We start from the raw sequence: 22668 nt of genomic DNA on the forward strand, positions 1-22668 counted from the left end.
CTAAAAAAAAAGGAGTATATAGTAGGCATACTAATGACAACAGAGTAATGACTAGTATCAAGGACCATACGTGAAGAGTCTAAGGAATTTCCAACAAAATCAAGGATCTTCTTTGAACCCTTATCTTTTTGGATTAGTAATAGATTAACTTAGAGTATCCAAGGTTTCATTGTGTACATTGTTTGTAGATTATATTATCTTGATTGATGAAATTAGGGGTGGAGTAGAATCTAGGTTAAAATTATAGAAAGAATCTTTAGAATCTAGAGGATTAAGGATAAGTAGAAATAAGACAGAATATATGAAATATAATTTTAATCATGGTAAGAGGAATATTGGAGAAAAACATTAAGTTTGATGATCAAGAAACTAATAGCACTACTAGATTTAGATACATTGGATCTATTATACAAGTTGAAGGAGAAATTTTTTAACAAGAGGTTATACATACAGTTAAAGCAAGGCGGGTAAGATGGAGAAGTGCTTTAGGCGTGTTGTATGATTGTAGGATACCCTTAGAATTAAAAGAAAAATTTTATAGGATGACTATAAGACCAGCTATGCTAAATGGATCAGATTGTTGGGCAACTAAGAAACAACATATCCAAAAAGTAAAAGTTGCCCAAATGAGAATGCTAAGATGGAATGAGTGGTATAATGCTGAAAGATAAATTAAGGGGTGAACAAATTAGCAGTAAGTTAGGCATAGGACTTGTAGAAGAAAAGATAAGGCAGGGGCAACTTAGAATGAAAGCCAAATAGTGCACCAATGAAGAGGAGCAAGCCTGTTGCTGTTAGTGGTAGTGAGTAGGGATGGACCTAAAACAGCTGGAATAATAACGGTTTAATAGCCATTAAATTGTCGAAGGAAATTGCCCACGATTGTGTAAATTGGTGGAAAAGGATTTATGTAGTTGATCCCAGCTAGTATGGCTTAAGGCTTGGTTTGTTGTTGCTGTTATTGTTGTCATTGTTGGTATTTACTAAACAGAATGAAGAAAAACACAATATGGGGAGATCCACTTTACAGTGTAAAAAGACAAAAAGGGAAAAAAAGGCAAAAGCTAAAACAGGAAATGAATCAAATTGCATAGCATTAGCAGATGACAAGCTTTTGTAATTTTACTAATTTCACATCAAAATTAAAACCGAATAATTTCAAAGAATTTTAGAAAAAAATATTGCAGTTGGTAAATAAGCCTATAGAGCAGAACCTTTGTTTAAAAGCTGAATACAGTTTAACCCTTGTGGCTGTCGGTTATTTTCAACATGCAGTGGCTTAACCATGCCATGGCTCACTTGCCTTAGCTTCAACTATTATAGCTAAAATTTTTCATCAAATGATATAATCTTAATTCATGAATATGGACCTACCAATAATAATTGTTCCTTACAGGCATAATCATACAAAACATAGCACTGCAGAGATATGTAGCATGCAAACTTTCACAAAGAGTCCATCTCAATATAGCGCATGTGTTGGACAACATACACCTACATGAGACTCCTCAAAGGCTCAAAGACATTCTAGAAGCTATACATGTGTAGACAATTTTTAGGTGTATAATAATTCATGCTTCCACCACGTTTCTAATGCTAACTAGTCATAATAACAGCATATTTAAATAAAATTCCTTTCCTCATCTTGAGAGGAAAACAGATCTGCAATAATAATAACCTTGTGTATTTTTACAGCAAAAGAATTGACAAATTGATATTTCTATAAGAGGAAGAGCAGGAAGAAGAAGAGAAAGAACTTGTGCTGCACAGGCATAGACATGCTCATTGCCAGGTATATAAATAATTAGAATTGCATGGATTCAAATTTGACATCCTGCTGATGACTCGTGTTCACCTCATCTCTTGTCATCATGTGAAGTATCAAGATGATCAGAGATTGAAAACCACCTAGTCTAAATAAGGAGTCAAACTAGCATTGCAATTTTTTCTTTTTAAATTTTTTATCACAAAGTAGGCGGCATTAGATCACATGAGAACAGCATCAAATCAGCTAGATCTTTGGCAAGCATGATGGGTGCGGTTGATGTATTTATTCTATCAATTTTATTGTCAAATGTGAACTCCATTGAAAATTATTAAGAGGTGTAACCACATCTCATTTTATGCGAGGCGTAAGCCCATCCTTACACCAAATTACTTCATAACAAGTTGGACAGGAAGTCAACTCACAAAAAATAGAAGTTTTACAGGATCCAAAACCAATTTATAAAAATCTTGCTACATCAATGCCATTCAAAGATTTATGATTTCCAAACATCATTCAATCAACAAATGGGAAAAATAGTTGCTTAAGTTTTGACCAGGTGGAGAGTTTGACAGGCGATTGATGATCATATCTTGAATCCAAGAACAAAAAATCTAGTATCTCAAGGCCGGTCCTAAGCCCTAGCTTTCGCCCGCGTCCTTGACCTTCATCCCGCCAGCACGCTCCGTCGTTGGACATTGCCTCGTGGAAGGCTCAAAGATTCGGCGTAGACAAACGAGAATGCCTATTAGTGCCTAAAAGAGTAAAGTAGTGTGTGAGAATTTTGACGAGCCCTATCTTTCGCTCTCTTCCTTGACCTTCAACTCGCCGGCACGCTCGCACTCCGTTGCCGGACATTGCCTGGTTTGAAGGCTTGAGGCTTCATCCTCTGAAAGCCAATCTGTGGAGATCTGACCAGAAGTGAAGGCAAATCGAACGGAGCGCCGATATCTGGTATCCTCCAACTCCTTGCCCAACTAGCAAAGCAACAGAACACCAAGGGGGATGCTAGCAAGGTTTTGTTGATGTGGAAAACCTAAAGTTTGGCAGTAGTTGGGAGCCCTTGCTCTCGCTCGCATGTCCTTGAACCACCAACATGCTCGCAGCCTCCGTTGCCGGATGTCACCTTGCTGAAGATTTCTGGTAAGCATAGGCATCCCGTACGGTTTGCAGCCTTGTCAGCAGACGTTGCCTTGTTGAAGGTAGCAGTAAGCAAAGGCGTTTCTCCGGTCAGCGAAGGCGCATTCCCACGAGCAAAAGTACGATTTCTTCCCCAACTATTTCTTCTTCATCTCACGTTTTTACTCATAGTGTTTTCAAGCCCAAAACATTGTCCAACCAAAAAAATAAAAAATAAAAATATTGTTCTAAACCAGAAACCAGATTTTCATTCCAAATTACAAACCCAATTTTATTTAAATCACATTTTGATAGTGCATGCTTGGTTTCTCATCCTTGCCCCTCATGGGTGGCCCTCCGGCGACCCTTGTCGCCGGCAGGATCGAGAGGGCTATCAAGTCTGGACCTCAGGTAGATGGGTTGGACTCTGTATGGGATGGAAAGTTGGTTGAAAAGGAAAACAACGCTTTTGGTGGGAGACGCACTTTTGCACAAGCGCTTCAAAGACCTGTACCTCAATCCAAATTTCGCCTACCTTTGAGGAAACATGAGATAATCAATGGGGAATTAGGCTTCGTTTTTTCAGATATTGAGACGGACAAAGCGGCCAAGGATCTAAAGTTTGCACTTGTTCTTAAGTTTTTATCGAAGCAACCATCAATAGATGTGCTGTGGCTTTAGATTATTAACACGTGGGGTTACAGTGAGGTGCGCCAATGATTAGCTTTATGGATGAATATCACGTGTTGCTGCACCTGGCGAATGAGAAGGATTATTTACATGCATGGGCAAGGGAGGGACGGGTTGTGGCTGGTTGTTAGTTCCGTTTGTTCAATTGGATGGTTGATTTTGATGTGAAGAAAAAAATCATCCATGGCTCCTCAATGGATCTTCTTACTGGGTTTGCCTTTGCTCTTGTACCGATTGGACTGTCTTCAAATTTTGGCAACAAGGTTTGAAAATTTTCTTGGAACGGATAATGCCACACTATATAGAACGCGTGCTACGGGTGCGAGAATTTGTGTGGAAGTGGAGTTGCAGAAGGAGCCAATTAGTGGCTTCCCATTGGTGATAGGTCAGAAACATCAAGTTTGGCAGGAAGTGGACTATAAGAAGCGGGGTTTTTATTGCAAAAAATATTTCCGTCAGGGACATACAGAGGTTTCTTGTAGGTTAGGTGATCGTATCAAAGCGAAACCAGTTAATAAGAGCAAGATGAATATTGAAGGGAAGAAAGATGAGGTCAAAGCTTGGAAGGAGGTGCGACGAAAGGACAAGAGTTTAAATGAAGGTACAAGTAAAAATGTGGAGGTGCATCCTATTATGGTGTCTGATAATAAGGAGATTGAAAAGGAGGTAAAGTTAGTCACAGATAAAGGAAAACAGGTTTTAGAGGAGGATAGTCCTCACCCGATCCTCTTTGATGAGGGTCTTGCGGGTGGGCTTGGCAATAATTCTCAGAAAATTGAGAAGAGTGAGATGGCTAAGCTTGAAGGGCAAAAAGAGTGTAACACAATGGTGGTGAGTGAAGGTAGTAAGGGAGGAAACGAAGTTTGTGTTATGCATTAGTCGAGTGGAAGAGTGCAAGGTGAAGAGATGCTTGGAAAGAATATGGTGATAGAGGAAGGAGAGTTTGTTGAACCAGTTTCTGATGTAAGGGATATGGGGTTGGACCTAGAACAATTTCAGCTTGCTCATGAGAATGAGAGTAAACTACATGGTCTGGCTTCCGACAAGGGCTATGATTCAGAAGGTAATTTTTCTCAACCCAAAATTCCTGTGTTAAAAGCCTCTAGTAATAGAGCGAGGCAGTCCCAACGGGTCATTAGCCGTCGTGTAAGACTTAGTTTATGAGGACAAAAATGATAGTGTGGAATGTGCGAGCTATAGGCACGTCAAAGAAACGCTTGAGGAATTTGGTTAGGAAATATTCGATTTCTGCGTTGGCCATTTCGGAACCGTTCATGCAAGAGGACTCTATGTTTCGTTTCGCACAATTTTTAGATTTTCCTAACTATTGTTCGAATGAAGCAATGGGAGGTAAAGTATGGGTAATGTGGAATGAGCATAATGATTTTGAAATAATGAGTATGTCGAATCAAATGATTGTGGGATGGGTGGTCATAAATGGGACAAAAGTGCTTGTCACCTTTGTTTTTGTGAAATGCTCCTTTTATAAGCATAGGGGTCTTTGGAAAGATTTAGAAGCTCTTCAAGTAGGGTTGAATCCCTGGCTTATTGTGGGGGACTTTAACATTATTCGGGAGGACGGGGAACAAATTGGGGGGCAGCCTAGACCTTTGGCTGATATGGAAGAGCTTAATAATTGTTTAAACAATTGTGGTGTTGTTGATTTAAAATTTTATGGTAGGAAAATGTCTTGGTTTAATGGGCATGCCAGTTCCACTAGGAGATGGGTGAAGCTTGACCGGGCTCTTGTGAATGTGCCGTTCATTAACCATTTTCAAACTGCTAGGCTGGAATACTTGGCGAGGAAGACGTCGGATCACAAACCTATGCTAATACACTTCTCAAATCACTCAACATGATATGGGCCATCTCCTTTTAGGTATAAAAATATGTGGAGTTCCCATGAAATTTTTTTACCTTTTATGCGTCAGATTTTGATGGAACCGGTTCAGGTTTTGGGCATGTGTAAGTTGGTTGCAAAGCTCAAAAAGGCTAAAGTTGCTTTAAAAAGGTGGAATGTAGAAGTCTTTGGCCGGGTGGACCTTAATATCAAGGATTTAGAGAATTGAATGATAGATCTGGAGGAGCAGTTACAAAGGGGTTATAGTTAGGAGGTGGAGATAGACTTCCTGGTTACAAAATGTGAACTGGATTATTGGAAAAAAAAAAAGGAAACCCATGTTGCTCAACTTGCGAAGAAGCGATGGTTGGTGGAGGGTGATCAAAATTCCAAGTTTTTTCATGCGGTTATTAATCAAAATAGGTTCTTCGATGATTAATTCTATGGTCTTAGAGAATGGTACAATTTTGGCGTCCCCACAGAGATTCATGAAGGTGTGGTTATGCATTTTTAAAATTTTTTTTCAGAACAATCTACCGGATGAATAAAATGAGTATTTGGTCAAAGATCCTTTGGAAATGGAGCTGAAAACAACTCTAAATTTTATTCCAAAATATAGTAGTCCAGGTCTCAATGGTTTTGGATCTGGTTTTTACAAATCTTGTTGGGACTTTGTTAAAGAAGATTTGCTGGAAGCTACCAAGGAATTCTTTAGTGGAGCGCCTCTACCCAGATTTTCACGTCTTCATATTTTCTTCTTATCCCTAAGGTGAAGGATCCAAGAAGCTTTGAAAAGTTAGACCAATTAGCCTATGTTCTGTCGCATACAAAAATTTTTCAAAAATCATTGTAGGCCGATTGACGCGTTGCTTGAATAGAATTATCTCTCCGGAGCAAGGGGCTTTCCTCCTTGGTAGAAGTATTTTTGAAAATATTACTCTGGTACAGGAAATGGTTCACTCAATCAATAGAAAAGGTAAAGGGGGAAATGTAGTTTTAAAAGTGGATATGGCAAAGGCTTATGATCGAGTTGACTGGAGATTTTTTATTTGGGACTTGGAGGGTTTTGGCTTCTCTAGCAGAAGCGGCTCTTCCCAATATTGGGCCCTAGGCAAATGATTTAATTAGGGGCCCTTAATATTTTGTTTAATTTTTATTTTTATTTAAAATTAATTCTTCTAGGTACATCAAGTAATTTTAGCTGCACTGCATATGCACTCCACCCACCAAACACATGAATTCCATGAAACTAACAGAGATGGAGAATGGTGAATACATGCATGGGGATGGGTAACGAATTGAGAAATGAACAATTAAATTAAATCTCACGGGCTGGAGAGAGAGAGAGAGAGAGAGAGAGAGAGAGATACATATAGGCGCATAGGTTTTATTGTGTGCAAGGGTACTGAGTATTGACACAGTAGCTAGTAGCTATAAATATAGTTAACGTTATTATATTAAAAAAAATTTGGGGGCCCCAAATAGGCAAGCACCTCAATGGCCTTAATGAAGAGCCGGCCTTGTTCTCTAGTCATGTTTGTAACTTAATAGCAGAATGTGTTAAGAACCCTTGGTTTTCGTTCATGATGAATAGTACGTATAAGGGTTGAAACGGGGCCTTCAGCATGGTGATCCACTATCTCCATATTTATTTATTTTGATGGAAGAAATCCTTTCTAGATTACTAAAAAAATTTTTTGAGGAAGGCATGATTGAAAATTTTTATCTTTCGAGGGGAGCTACTTTAATCTCGCATTTATTATATGCGGATGACTTGCTTGTTTTTGCTCACGGAGAAAGGACATCCTTGAAGATGCTTTTGAAAACATTGGATTTGTATGAAAGTTGGTCTGGCCAATTAATCAACAAGGATAAATCAACTCTCTTTTTGTGGTGTGCTTGGTCAAAGGCTTGTAAATCCATAGATGAAAGGGGTGTTGGCGCAAGGGACCTTAATGACATTCAAAGATCTTTTCACATGAAGTTTGCTTGGAGACTGATGATGGTAGATAATCTTTGGACCCGTTTTTTTAAGGCTAAATACGTTAAATTAGGTCACATGGCTTCAATCAATTATACTCCTAAGGGTTCTCGGTTTTGGAAGACAATCTTAAAGGTCTTCCTAGAAGTCTATGAGAATGTTTATGTGAAGGTTAGAGAAAGAAAAGCTTCCTTTTGGTTTGATAAGTAGTTGAGCAATGGTCCCCTTGCGGAGTGTTCTTACACGGCCCAACATCCTGAGCTTAAGATTCAAGAGTGCTGGGAGTCTGAGAATTGGGATACAGACATACTGAAAGATTTGGTAGGGATCCCCAAAACGGATGAGATTTTGCTTTCGTCTATAAAGCACAAATTGAGGTCTGATGTGTTTATTTGAAAGCCTTCCATTAATGGAAAATTTTCAACTGCTTTGGCTTGGGAGGTGATAAGAATTAAAGGGGAGCAGTACCCGTGAATGGAGTGGGTCTGGCATAACCTATTTCCTAAGAAAGTATCCATGTGTAATGTGGAAAGCCATGTTCCAATGTCTTCTTGTAGATGAAAGAGTGCAGAAACTGGGAGTTGATATGGTCTCTTGTTGCAACTACTACGTGGATAAAAAAGAGGAATCTCTCAATCATGTTCTGAGTACGGATTTCATTGCAAGTATGGTTTGGAAGAGAGCAGCGTCTGTCTTGGGAATTTTAAATTTTGATGATGAACCTTGGAGGGTGAAAGTTAGTAGATGGTTCATATGTGCCAAAAAGGCAACCCTCAAATGTACGATCATCGGTTTATTACCTACTATAATTTCTTGGAGACTTTGGCTCAGACATTGTAAAGCCCGCAAGGAAGATAAGTATGAGTCAAGGAATTCAATTTGGTTATTAGTGAGGTTTTGGCTCCTAAAAATTGCAGAAGACGTGAAGGGATCCCTGCCTACTATTGATAAGAATTTATTGGAAGAGTTCTAAGTGAAAACGATATCTCCAAAGGTTAGAACTCCTCGAAAAGTAGTTTGGGAAAAACCTCTTGTAGGTTAGTTGAAACTAAACATAGATGGCTCTTGTAGAGAAAATCCGGGTTCTTGTGGTGGTGGGGGCATCAACCGTGACTCATTAGGTAATATTAAGGCCGCTTTCTCTAATAAATTTGAGTCAGGTACTAACAATGAAGCGGAGTTGCAGGCTCTTATTAGTGGTGTTTGACTCTGTAAGGAATAGGGTTAGTAGAATATTTGTATTGAAAGTGATTCAAAATTGGTGGTTGGTTGGATCACGTCTGGAATTTGCTCTTCCTGGTACTTATGGGACTTTTAAAAAGTGTTACAGGAGGAGCTACAAGGCCTTCAGTTCTCTATAAAGTACCAATTTAGAGAAGGTAATTAGGTGGTGGATTGCTTGACTTGTCAAGGCGAGGGAGGCAACACGATGATATATTTTGTAGGTGATGAGATACCAAGTAAATGAGAGGTCTAATTTGTATGGATAAGATGAGTATTCCAAGCCTTCGTCTTTAATTGTCATCTTTTGGCTCTCATTTGTTTTCCTCGGGTTTTTGTTTTGCAGGTATTTGTCTTTAGCTTGAAGGAAATTTGTTTTTATTTGTGTTTGTTTGCTTTTGAATTCATTTGGACATGTTTAGGTTGTTTTAGTTGGTTATTGATATGAGTTTTGTTAGGCTTATTTGAGTTTTGGTGTCTGAGCTAGTTTTGTTAGTTATTTGTAAATACCTTGTGGCATTTTTGTAACCACGGTTTTCCTCCGCCATCAGTGAGGGCTATCAATAAAGTTTGGTTTTTTTGTTAATAATAATAATAATAATCTTTAAGAAATTTGGAACAGATCATTAAAGGTGCTACAGTGCAATACTCTTTAACATATATATTTTCGCATGTTGGACCAATGATTAATGCAACCATGTCCAAACTGCTGCAAAACTAACTATGCTAGAAAAAACATACATTACGCCAATTAAATCAGCAGAAAAATAGAATAGTTGTGCCTATTTTGAGAAATGAACTGCAACAACTTTGTTTTGTATCAAAAACCATCTAACATGCCTGAACCATAGTCCAAACTAAAAACAGAACTATCCAAGTGAGGGAACTTGCAAATAGAAGTGATTCTAGAATCAAATACAGAATTGAAAGGGAATGCTCAGATAAAGTTTCACAACTAGCTTATGAATACCATGTTGAACCGCTTGTTCATTATATGTAAACAAATTTTAATAATGTGCACCTGCAAAAATATTGGAGAATAGTTGTTTGAAGTCTGCGCGTGCGGAGGAGGAGCTTGAGAAGTGAATGATCCTGATGGCTGGCGCATAGGTGAGGATGGGAAGTTCCCACCTGAAGATTGCCTAGATAATTCAAAGGGCATGTTTCCACTTCCAGCTGCAGCAGGCATTCCCATGCGATCAGCAAATGGATGGCCAAAAGCAAGCCAGTCTTTCTCCACAAGTGCCTGTGTCAAACAAAAATATTTTAGCTTACAAACTCATCCAGATAACTACAAGTAATGAGGATAGTGAACAGGTGTCCAACACATGTGATTCCATTTTATACATGGTCTAAAAATTGATAGGAATGTCTTTATAGCTTATACTTTGAATGCAAAGAACAGCAATTTAAAGCTTAAGAATCAACAAGGAAAACAAGTAAAACTGATATTGAGGAAAAATTGAGTAATCTTTAGTTGTTACCTGAAACCCTTTAATTGTTCGATAGTATGGATCAAGCAGTAAACTAGCAAGTGAGACCAACTGAGTTGTTCGATCCCACCCATCACTACATGCATACAAACAAAAGAGAGGATATTAAGGCACCGAAGCCACTTACAGGCAAACTGAAATGGTGAAGGTCAGAGGAAGAAAGCCAAAGAACTTCACATTTGTTTAGTGTAAAAAAAAAAAAAAAAAAAAAGAATTATGTCATGAGAATATTTAATAATAAATAAATTCACACAAAACCTACAGGAGTATGATAGGGACAGCAGGGAATGACAACTTGACCAAAACAGTGTGAAAACAGAAGCATTTGTAAGTTTGTAACCAATTAACGTATTGTTCCATAAATAATTTAATCTAGTCGGTCAATTCAACCAGATAATTCCAAATGCTATAAATATAATTCAAATTTCCAAGCAGTGTTTAAAACCAAAGAAAGGATAATTGACTATGAAGTTTCTAGATGGTCAGAAGTTCATAGATAGACCAGCTTGATTGGCATTACAAACCATCATCCAGCAACCAACAAAATAATGTTGGATTACTGGGGTGACTGAACATTTTTCCTCAGAAGAGGGAAACTGCTGCGCACTTAAGGCCATGACGTCAATATGGGCCAGTTGCGACTTGCATCCAACAAAACAGCAGGTAGGTACCCAACTCTAGTCAAATTTAAAGTCAAAGGGAACATTCCAACAAATGTCAAGACAAAACTAAAATGCAAACCCCAGAAGCAGCTCATGATTGCATCTCTGGACAAAGGCCAACAGATCGTGTGGATCAATCTGAACTCTGAACACAAATATGATCACAATTTTTTAGTTTCAAAAAGAAAATAAAGATTCCCACTTTCTTACAAAATAGTAAAAATATCTTTCTTTATAGTTTAAAAGAAGGAAGTGCTAGGGGTAGTAAATTAGTAATTGGCCACCTGGAAAATATATTTCCTCTTAGTGTGCAATGTGCATGCAAGTGCATGTTTGTACAGATACTAACCTTTAGTCAGTACATCGATCCGTATTTATCATTTTTAAAATATTAAAATTAATGTATGCTGAGATTTAACATGAAATTTTTCTTTCCATTTTCTTTCTTTGAGAACACTTCATGCTTGAGAGTAGCTCAATCCATGCCTTCACATTACACAAAAAGAATTACACACACTACCAGAAAACCTAATCATGTTCTTTATTTTTAATAGAAAAAAGAATATTTATTAGAAGAGCAAGGAGAAAAAAGTATAATGAAGAGAACAAGAAGTCCTCAAACTGAAAGTGAAAAGGAAAGAATAAAATACAATCAGCTCAATAAAGCCTTCCCATCACAGTTGAAATCCTAAAAAACAAACTATGCTTGAAATATCCCATACTAAATGCTCCAAGAGGTACCAAATAACAAACCCGGTCCCCAAGGGAAGATAGAGACACTCTCAACAACCATTCTGTTCCAACCAAATCCCACACAAAACAGAAAAAAACAGAACACCTTGACAAACTTTCAGCATCCTTTCTCTTCCCAAAGCCTACAAAAGAGATACTCAAAAGCTCCTCCACCAGACTTCAGGCACACCCAAACATCACCAAGTACTGCAAAATAATCTATTTACAGACCACAAGCAAATAACAGTGCAAAAACAAATAGGGAACATTCTCTGAACTGCTACCACACAGAAAGCACCCATTTGGAGATGAAGTCTTAGAAGGTCTCCCATCTCGCAGCGCATTGTTGGTGTTAACTCTATTAAAGACAGCCAACCATACAAACACCTTTACCTTAGAAGGGATTTTGGCCTCCCATATACACCAATGAGAGGAAGACGCATTAGACTTGACAAGGAGAGAGAAATAAAAGGACTTGCACGAATAACCATCTGAAGAGTCCAAAGCCCATATGCAAACATCACTCTTGCAGGAGACATGACAACTCTTTAATACAATCGGCAAAGAAGAAAGGTCCTCCAAGTCCCTATCATTCAAATCCGTTCTAAATGAAAATCCTAAGAGTGCCACTATCTGGAATTATGCAGGAAGAAAATACATAATTATTGGAAGAAGAAAGACATTGCTAAAAACAAGCAAAAGAACACAACCAGGCAGAATCCCCCAACCAAATGTCCTCCCAAAAGCAACTACAATTACCTTTTCCCAATTTAACCTTTGTGAAAGCAATAAAGGAAGGGTAAAACTTGCAAAATAAATCTCCAATGAATCTTAGAAAAACATCTAAATCCATGTTAGCATCCCATCCATTCACCTACAAACCGAACTTACTTCTTATAACTTAGTGCTGAAGGAAATTTAACTCTAAAGGAACTCACCACAACAATTTTCCCAAGAGAGCAGTGTTTTTAGACACCAAATTACCAAGACCCAACCCCCCAAACCAAACTTACTTCTTATAACTTAGTGCTAAAGGGTGTTTAACTCTAAAGGAAACCACCACAACCATTTTCCAAGAGAGCATAGTTTTTAGACACCAAATTACCAAGACCCAAACCCAACCCCCCCCCCCCCCCCCCCCTTCCCTCTCCTCTCCCTGGACCTAAACGTAACCTTCCACCTAACCAAATGATCCCTCTTCTCAGCTATCCCCAACCAAAGAAAATCTTGCATAATCTTCCCAAGCTTTTGAACTACTACACCAGGAATCCCAAACAAAGACAAAAAAATACAAAGGATGGCAGATAATCTAGTGTGAATGAGGGTGATAGGATCATCTGAGGAAAACAAAGCACTTTTCCACCCATCCAACCGCTTAGCCACCTTAGTAACCACATCCTCTTGCACTGCTCCTGGACCAAACATTGTTGGAATCTGGCCACTTCTCTAATCAGGCAGCAGTGGGTTACTGCCAAAATAGTGGGAGCCATGGGCTTGGATAGGAATCCACTCTAGCAAGGAAAGGAGAAAGTTTCTTCCCTTCATTCCCCTTGCCATATTTTGGGCTGTGTGGAGGGAAAGGAATAGTAGATCTTCCAAAGGAATGGCCACCCACTTCACCCCCTTTATGTTGTTAAAGACCTAAGGATTGTTATTGCTACTAGTTGGTACTGTGGTTTGGTTGTGACACTCATGTAATGCTTGCTTTTTTGACACTCTGCAGTGGTTGATTTTCTTTCTGTTGTTTGTACTTGGGCAGAATCCCCTAGATGCCCCTAATGAAATATTCTCTTTACTGAAAAGAGAAATAAGAAAAAATAATAATAATAAAGGATCCCAAAAGAGGAAAGAACAAGACTTTCCTCCCAAAGGGACTCTTAAATACGTCAAAGGCTAATCTAAGACACCACACCCAGCAAAGGAAGTCAACTCCAAAACCTTATCAGAACAGATTAACAACTAAGATTAATGGACCCAAGTCCATTCTCCCAGAATTAATTCTAAAAACAGAGGCCCTTTCAAAAACCTATAAAATGGTAAGAATATTTACAAAAGACTCAATATCATCCTCTAAGGATATAATAGTGCCATCAGCGAACTACAAATGGGAAACAACCATGGCCTCCCTCTGCACCTCAATACCTTTCACCCTTCACCTCCAACCGGCCCTTCCAACCCACAACAAAAAAAATAAAAATAAAAATAAAATAAAAAAAAAGTCAATGTCCCCTATCCTGCTCAAGGCATCCAAAAACTCCTTGTCCAAAAGCTCCTAACTAACCTAATCATATACCTTCTCAAAGTCCAATTTAAACAAATGCCCTCGTCTTACTATGACACCCCAACTACGCTTCCATCTAAAAACCTAACTATGCTGCTTATTGCATGCATGATACATTACGCACTGAACAAAATTAGCAACAAACATTTGGTTGGCGGGGTTGTGCAAAAGGAAAAGGGAAACAATTATGGATCAGCATTAAGCAATGTTAAAAGGTGAATTCCCAAAACAATCACATTCCTAACAACCCAAATTTCATCATGAAGGCAAGAAACTAGAGCATATCTGTACACTATTTATAGAGACATAGCATCATAAAAGTTCCAACCTGCAATGAACAAGCACTGATGCTGATTCCAATGCAACATGAGCAGCAATCCAAGCAGATCCAGCCAAGATTGTCTGGACATGTATTAACCAACCACTGTCCCCAAGCGTTGATACTGAAGCTGACATACTGCTGAGATTGCCCCCACCCCAAGTCCATCCACCATGTCTCTGTCAACAAAAAAATTACAGGAACAGGTTATTTTTTTTGCTAGACATGGACTATTTCATGCATAGTAAGTCTAGTCAGTAAAATATATCAGAATTTCAAAACCATGGTTCATAATCAAGCATGGGTTCCATGCGATTCTAATATCTCACAGCACTTTGTCCCAATTCTCACCACATGCATCTGTATAAATTGCTAAATATAAACAGTTCACATTTACACCTCTTTGCATCTGCCCCCATTTGGTTTTGGATTAGGATACCACAGCTTCTCTTACCAACCATATGGAAGTTTTGATTCAGTTTTTCACTACAACCATTTTGTTCTTTTACCTATTGCAGAATGTACCAAATTGTCAGCACCATTCTACTTCTGAGATATAGTTTTAAGCATGAAGTTTACCATTGATGTGAGCCTGCCTAGAGTGCATGCAAATTTCTCATCATGTAGCTGCACTTTCTCTAACCATCCACTCTTGGTTCTCAGTTTTCCATTGAACTATTGAACATACCAAATTGTCAGCTCAGTCTACTTCTGAGATTCCAAGATATAGCCTTCAGCATGAAGTTTACGAATGATATGATCATACCTACTGTGCATGCAAATCTCTCATCATGTAAACTTCTTTGAGCATCATTCTTATTGGGCCCTTCTCTTCACATCCTAATACTCCCTCTTCAACTGTTGAAGGTCTAATTTTTTGAATTATTCTTTCAGCAATTGAAATTTCTCTGCTTAATTCATCTCCATCTCTTCCGTTTTGTTAACTCATCTTTGCCTCTATGGCCACACTACTCAAGCCTGCAGTTACCGGAAAAGTCATTGTGTTTCAAGATAGACCTACTTAGAACTGATTCAATGTCCGATTTCCCAGTTGACAATTCATCAACTCCACAAACCCATCATCCTATGTATCATCACCCCCCCTTAATGATTTTCATCCACCACAAAAAAATAAAATAAATAAAGGACACAAACAACAACAAGAAGTCAACAAGTAACTAAAAATAAGGAGTGTTGAAAATATTGGTCCAAAAATAAGTATTAATCTAGCTAAAAAAGACACACACACACAAAAGAAAGGCACTGAAGATGTGTCAGCCAGTCTCTGGAAGTGTAAGAGCCATGTCCAAAAATGGTTTTTGAGTCGTGACTGGAAGTGTTGAAGCCATCTTTAAAAATTAACTCAACTAATTTAATTTCTGACAGTTGATGGATAAGTGTGAGTGCCCAGCAACGCATGTCAGGCACCGCAGCCAGAGGTTCTTGGAGTGTTGCTGCTTCATAGAATTCTTTCCTCACAACCATGCAGCTCACCTCTCAGGCTCAGACACCATCACCATGTCATCTCCCCTCTACAACTTCAAATTGCCAATATCTCTACCAAACCCCTCATGCTTCAAAAATCTCTTTTCAACTCGATTAAATCTTGATTACTGATCAACTATTAGATTGGAAGTTGGTAAAAACATTTCTTCAGCCGTGTTATTGTACAAAATAAACAAACAAAGGAGGAGAGGGGGGGAATCCTTCTATGTTAATGTGGGTTCACCAGGCAAGCCTATCCACCATAACTTCAGAAGGGACAAGATCTCTTACAACATAGCTGCAAACAAGCTTTCTGTCTTGCACAATACCATAATTATTTTCTTTGTCAAAGAGATCTATCTTTGGCCTATTAAGTTAAATAGTAAACTTCCATCGTTTTGTAAAGAAAGTGGAAGAAAGAAAGGGTCTGCCCACCATTTGTTAATACATACTTCCCTTTTGTAGTCATTAACAACTAATTCAAAGTAAGCTAACAAAGCTCATCTATTTGAGATCAAAAGCAAGCTCACCATGATAGACATCTGTGCACTAGCTCAAGATGACATGGAGAATCATAATATAATGTTTTATATGATAGTATAGTACTTATTTATGTCAAATATAATCATAAATGTTCTCAGTGTAGTTTGTTAACTTTCATATTGTGACTATACATAACTAATCTTCATTAGAACTACATAGAATTCCCCATTCATCAATCAATGCCAAATAGCCAATCACATGAAATAAGTGCCTTAAAAATATCAACCAATTTTTTAAATCAGGCAAAGCCTTCAAATCTCTAATAGACTGAAATCACTAACCAGAAATGAAGACATTCCATCTGATGATGTAGCACCATGAGTATCTAGGTAGTCTCTTAGACGAGCAAGACTCTCCCTCATTGCATGTATATTATCTATCCCAAAGAAAACGATCTGATGATTGATTACAGAGAGAGAGAGAGAGATAGAGAGAGAGAGGAGAGAATTAGCAAATAATAGGGTGGCAATTTTAAAGTTCATATATAAGAAGCATAACTAGACAGCTGAAAATTTTAGACAGACCTCAGATTGAAAATAATGAGAAGATGACTCTGAACCACCTCCCATTGCGCCATTAGCTAAAGCATTTTTTCTGGGTCTTGCATCAGCAATATATAGCTTCCTACAAGAACAACATTGAATGAGCAGCATTTCGTTCACTTGAACCCATAGAGCCACAAGACCTTCCTGAAATATTATTTGTCATTCTATTGAACCAACAAAAACAAGTGAATGTATGCAGGTGTGTATATAAACTTATATATAGTAAGCCTCACAAAGAAAAAAATGATTAGTAAAGAAGTATGATAAGTAAAGAAATGCGCATTTAAGGGCAATAAGGGGATACTAATCCATATAAAACAAAATGTTTGGTTACATTTGGTTCACGGAATAGTTATTCCTAAGAACAAAATGTTATATAATGAGAAATTTAGGAATAGAGGTAATGGTTTCTTTTTTTTTTGATAAGTAAAAGAATAGAGGTTATAGTTATTCCTACTCTATTCCTTATTATTCCATCCAATATGGAATCGAAAAGAAATATAAATTACAATGATGAAATTGGGAATAGTTATTCCTCATCTATTCTTTATTATGGATTCATAAGAAGTTTTAGATTGTCATTTGCTTTATTACGATAACATGTTCTTTAACACAAATTATCAAATTGTTAAATTACGACTATACTATTTCTAATAATAGGCATGTTGTGAACCAAATGTAACCTTTGTGTTCCTAGTTTAGTTATTTAGCGTTAGATTACCACTTTACATAAAAGCTTAAGCTGTTACGTTGTAGGCCAACAATGAATATCAAGCCTTAACACTTTCCCGCACGTGCAGCCTAACAGCACATGGGAAGATAAACACACAATAAATAACACCCATTACAGGGAATTCAATAATTTTTCTAAACACCACACAATAAATGTGGGCAAGGAGACTAGAACCCAAGATCTCCTAGTAACCAGCTCTGATACATGTTAGATTACCACTTTACCTAAAAGCTTAAGCTGCTAGGTTGTGAGCCAACAATGCATTTTAAGACTTAACATTTAGGTTACATGGCTTGTGAATAGCTATCGCTTGGAATAAGATGGAATACGATGATAAATTTGGAAATAGAGGTAATAGTTATTCTTTGCATATTCCTTATTATTTCATCCAACATTTAATAAAAAAGGAAAGATATTCCTTTGGTGAAACTTGGGAATAGTTATTCCTTGTCTATTTCTTGTTATGGATTCATAGAAAATTTTACATTATCATTTACTTTATCTTTATAACGTATTTCTTTTATATAGCTAGCTACAACTAATCCATTCCTAGAAATAGGCATTCCACGAACCAAATGAAAGCTTAGTATTATTGCCACGTGCTACGGCTGAGTTGGTACGCGTGAGTTAGTGAGTGATTTAGTGAGGGTAACATGGTCATTGTTATGTACTTGGCACATTTTATAAATAGAGGGAAAGACCTATCATCGTGACTAGGTCTTCCAATTTTTACGCACTACTTTTAAAATGGTATCAAAACATGATCCCGAGGCCTAAACTCGAGGTGTCACGGCCATCATAAAATTGAAGCCTAAAACTATAAATCCACTGCATATCTACCATCGTAGAGGAGCTGCTAGCACCACCATAGGCTTGAAAACCAGCCAGCAGCTGCTGAAAAAAACAACAGTCACCGGAAATGACCTGGATGACTCTGCAAAACCACTTTAAATCTTGCAAAACTAACACCATAGCCACCCACAGACGCTGCCAATCTAGCTACACCTGAAATCTCAGGGCAGGAGCAGCACTCTTGCACCAGACAACGGCTAGCAGAGCTGACCCCATGTGTCAGTGCATGAAGCTTCATACAGCCTTGTTTTTAGCCTGAATCCTGATCCTATGTTGTTCGAATCCCTCTACAAAGCACATCATAAAATTTTTTAAGATGGATTTTAAGATCTAACCTTTCAGTTGTTCATGTCCAGGACTCCAGGAATGTTGCATGGTACTGCTGGAGGCTGTTTATCCATGTTTACTGAGTTCATAAAACAGTGGTATTTTCTGTGTTTGTGATTTGTTCAGCTGTTTATCTTGTTCGTTGTGTGTTTGTCCAGGACTCCAGGAATTTTGCATGGTACTGCTGGAGGCTGATTATCCATGTTTACTGAGTTCATAAAACAGTGGTATTTTCTGTGTTTGTGATTTGTTCAGCTGTTTATCTTGCTCGTTGTGTGTTTGTAGTTTGCTCCTATTGTGAACATTGTGTGTGTTCGGATGGAGTCCACAAATCCCAAAAGTATCTTGTTCATTGTTTGTTCTTGATTTGCCACATTGGTTGATGTTGTGTGTGTGTGTGTGTGTGTGTTGGGATGGAATCCACAAATCTCAATAGCATATCCCCCTCATCGTTCACTTGTTCAACTATAACTGTCTTATAGGAGGAGTATTCAAGGTTCATTCATAATCAGGCATCCCAACAAGCATTCCATCACATTGCATATTTTTGCAAAGAAAGGTAATCCTACACAGCCTACACATCCTCCAGCATCTCTCCCATTAGCACCGCCACTGACCATATGATAGGTGTAATTTTCTTACCCTTCAATATTCTAAAAATCTACCATGAGTTACCCTTGCTAATGGGTCCATTGCGACAATTAAGGGGATAGGAAAAGCAAATCCTACTCCCTCAATCTCTATTTCTTCTGTTTCGTACATTCTTAAATCCCCATTCAATCTCATGTTTGTGAGATTATGAGGTCACCAAATTGTTCTATAACCTTATTTTCTGGTTTAGTGTTATTCAGGAACTAAAGATGTGGAAGACGATTGGCACAACACACGAGGCTTGTGGATTTTATTACTTTGAGTTGCTCTCCTCCTATTGCCTTCAATGCTGCTGCTAGACCATTTCAAATTCACTGTCGCATCATCCTTCATTGGACAGGTCAAACCAGTTATTTCCTACATTGAGTTATGTCTCTCATCTTGAGTGTGAGTCTTGTCAATAGGGAAAGCACCACTGTGTTCCCTTCGCTTCCAAATCCCAAGTCAATAAACAAGCGGTTAGGCTTTTCATGTTAGCTCATTCCAATGTTCGCATCTGAGTTGGGTTCTGATATTTTGTTACATTTATCAATAACAACTTTAGGATGACTTGGTCGTATTGAGTGAAAGATAGTTCTAAGTTGTTTAATATCTTTTGTGCCTTCTATTCTCAAATAAGGACATAATTTGATGTACTAGTATTCTAGTAATGATGATAAGGAATACTTTAGTACCCAACTCACTACCCATACAATTAACTTTGGTATTGGTCCTTGGTCATCTTGTGCCAACACTTTCAAACAAAATAGAGTACTAAAGCTGGAAAAAGAAAAAGACATTCTAGAAGTCACTCGTACCCTATTGCATCAAATGAATGTCATTTGAATAACTTAGGTATTGATCCATTAGTCATCTTGTGCCCACAATCTAGAACAAAATGGGTTCCAAATTGGAAACATAGACATTCTTGGAGTCATTCGTACCTTGTAGTATCAAATGAACATCCCCAAAGTTTTTTGGAGTGAAGCTAGGTACTGACCACTTGCTCTCTCATTGATAAAATGAGATCCTTTGTCCTTGGTGGTAAAACATCATATTTAGTTATCTTCCCAAAGGACCCTTTGTTCTCACTTCCTCCTCATATATTTGGTTGTGTCCTTTGTCCATCAATTAAGTTGAGGATGTATAAGTTGAATTCTCGTGTTATCTATTTTTCAAGGCTACTCTTATACTCAAAAAGGATATTAATGTTATAGCCCTACTTTAAATCGATTCTTTGTCTCTAATGATATTACCTACTTTGCATTTACCCCATACTATATTGATTGCTTGAGCCCTAGCCCTAATGTGTCCCTTCCTCTACCTGGCCTTCCAGATTGTAACCTATTATCTCTATCCTCTTGTATCTTCATCAAATCCTTCTCATCACTTGGATAATCCTAATTTGCAGGTGTACAAGCAAAAGTGACTCAAAGGAGTACAACCTCCTCCAACTTCTACTCCTATGTCTCTAGTTCCTTGCCTAATGGTCCTATTTTGATCTTCCTATTGCTGTCTAGAAAGGTAAGCACACATGTAGCGAACATCCAATCTAATTTCATTTACGATGATTTCTTGTCAAACCTCATAATACTGTTTGTTTGCACTCTATCTTTTGTTGCCCTTCCGAAATCTTTATGAAGCCCTATCCAATTCTACCTCTTCTCTTGATAATCCTAGGGTTTGTTGTTGCCAGCATGTCCAAACTGGAGTCGAGCCAAATTACCTCAACTAGGATGGTGAGCGAGAGAATATAATGATAAGATTCTGGGCCTTTAATCTTAATAGAGTTGGAAAGTTGAAGTATTTTCAATTCACTCAACCTAATATATATATTTAGCAACAAGTGTTGTGAAGCAGTTTCTTGATTCCCCGGAAACAAGTAACTTGAATGTATTCATTCGTATCTCAAGATAGCTCAAACGTGCACTAAGGATGGGTCTCTTATATTAGGATCAAGTTCACACTTATGTTCAGGTATAGACACATGCAAATTGGGCTAGGTCATCTAATCCACAATCTGATATGTTTTTTTTGTTGGTGGTAACTTGGTATCCTAGAAAAGTAAGAAACAAAATGTCATGGCCTTGTCAAGCACCAAGTCAAAGTACTGGGCTATGGCCCACAATACATGTGATTTTATTTGGCCAAAAAACATGTTAGAAGAATTTGATTTTCCACATCCTCAACCTATGGAGTTGATGTGTGCTAATCAAGCTGCTATTCATATTGCCCCAACCCAGTGAAACACATTGAAGTTGCTTGTCACTATGTTCAAGAGAAACTTGTGCAAAAGCTCACAAGTCGCGACAACCACTTATGTGAACTCTGAATTCCAATTTACTGTTTTGTTCACTAAAGCCTTAAGGGTACCCATGCTAAATCCATTTGTAACAAGCTAGGAGCATATGGTATCTATGCTCCAGCTTAAGGGGGTGTTTTACTGGTTATTTCAGTTATTTAGTAATACTGCTGCTGTGCTAGTAAGCATGAGTTAGTGCAAGTCAATAAAGGTAATATGGTCCTTGTTATGTACTTGCCATATATTATAAGTAGCATAAAAAAGAAATGCATACCAAAAAACTAAGCCAAGGAAAGAAGTTTCAGGTTAAAGATTCTAGTATCGAAAATAAATGATGAATGAATGAGTAAAATATTTAACTATTGGAGCCTCACTATTTCTCTCCCTCCAAATGCAAAGGCACAAACATCCCACACCTTCATTTTCCTGCTAACTGCCAAGCCTGCGCCTGTGCCCAGCACTGCAGAAGGGACTTCACACTAGCTGGCATGACTAAATAAACCACAAACCAGCACCAGATTAAACTCCAAAGCTCCCGTGCAATTTTTCAGTGGAGGGGACAGTGATTAAATATCTTTCCATCTTCCTTAAATGTGAAACACCAGCTAACTAAGATCAAACACTCAAGGAAGGCCCTCACGCAGCTTCCTAGAGGCAAAAAAACCATTGTTTAGGCTTGTGGTCTCCAAACTAATAAAAAGGGAAAACTTCTTCATTCCTATTAGCTTAGGGTTTGTCTGGTATCTTTGTTGTTTTCTGATTTCTGCTTCTATTTCTCCACAGTAAAGAAACATATTATAAAAACGCGTTCGTTTATTTTGTCAGTTTTCTGTTTCTGTTGTCGGTTCTCTGCTGTTTGCCAAAACAACTTGTTGCCAAAAATTTTAATATCCAGAAATAGTTTTTTTGGATAAAAGTATTCATTTTATACACTTCTAAATTAAAATTAAATGATCATATGAATTTAAATATAATTAAAAGAAAAATATACATAAATTTATAAAATAAAATAAAAAAACAATAATAAAGCCAATTATAAAATACCTTTACTATTTTTCAATTGTTATGTCCAATAAAATTTTCATTGTAAAGTAAATTTTGAAAGTAGAACAATTAAGAAAAATAATTATAATAAATTTTATTTTTAT

The 22668-nt window shown here is 37.7% G+C and overlaps 1 protein-coding gene across 3 annotated transcripts in view; it reads right to left on the minus strand.

The window, feature by feature from the left end:
- Positions 1-22668, minus strand: part of LOC131165598 (phosphatidylinositol-3-phosphatase myotubularin-1) — a 104561-nt gene that overhangs the window by 31164 nt on the left and 50729 nt on the right. For all 3 annotated transcript variants that reach the window (XM_058123532.1, XM_058123531.1, XM_058123533.1), the window contains exons 11-15: positions 16656-16755; positions 16413-16526; positions 14113-14282; positions 10101-10185; positions 9638-9862 (exon numbers count right to left, since the gene is read on the minus strand). In XM_058123532.1, the coding sequence (XP_057979515.1) occupies positions 9638-9862; positions 10101-10185; positions 14113-14282; positions 16413-16526; positions 16656-16755 (694 nt within the window). The remainder of the gene's footprint in view (positions 1-9637; positions 9863-10100; positions 10186-14112; positions 14283-16412; positions 16527-16655; positions 16756-22668) is intronic.

Source organism: Malania oleifera, chromosome 10 (genome assembly GCF_029873635.1).
Source record: "Malania oleifera isolate guangnan ecotype guangnan chromosome 10, ASM2987363v1, whole genome shotgun sequence".
Classification (NCBI taxonomy): Eukaryota; Viridiplantae; Streptophyta; class Magnoliopsida; order Santalales; family Ximeniaceae; genus Malania; species Malania oleifera.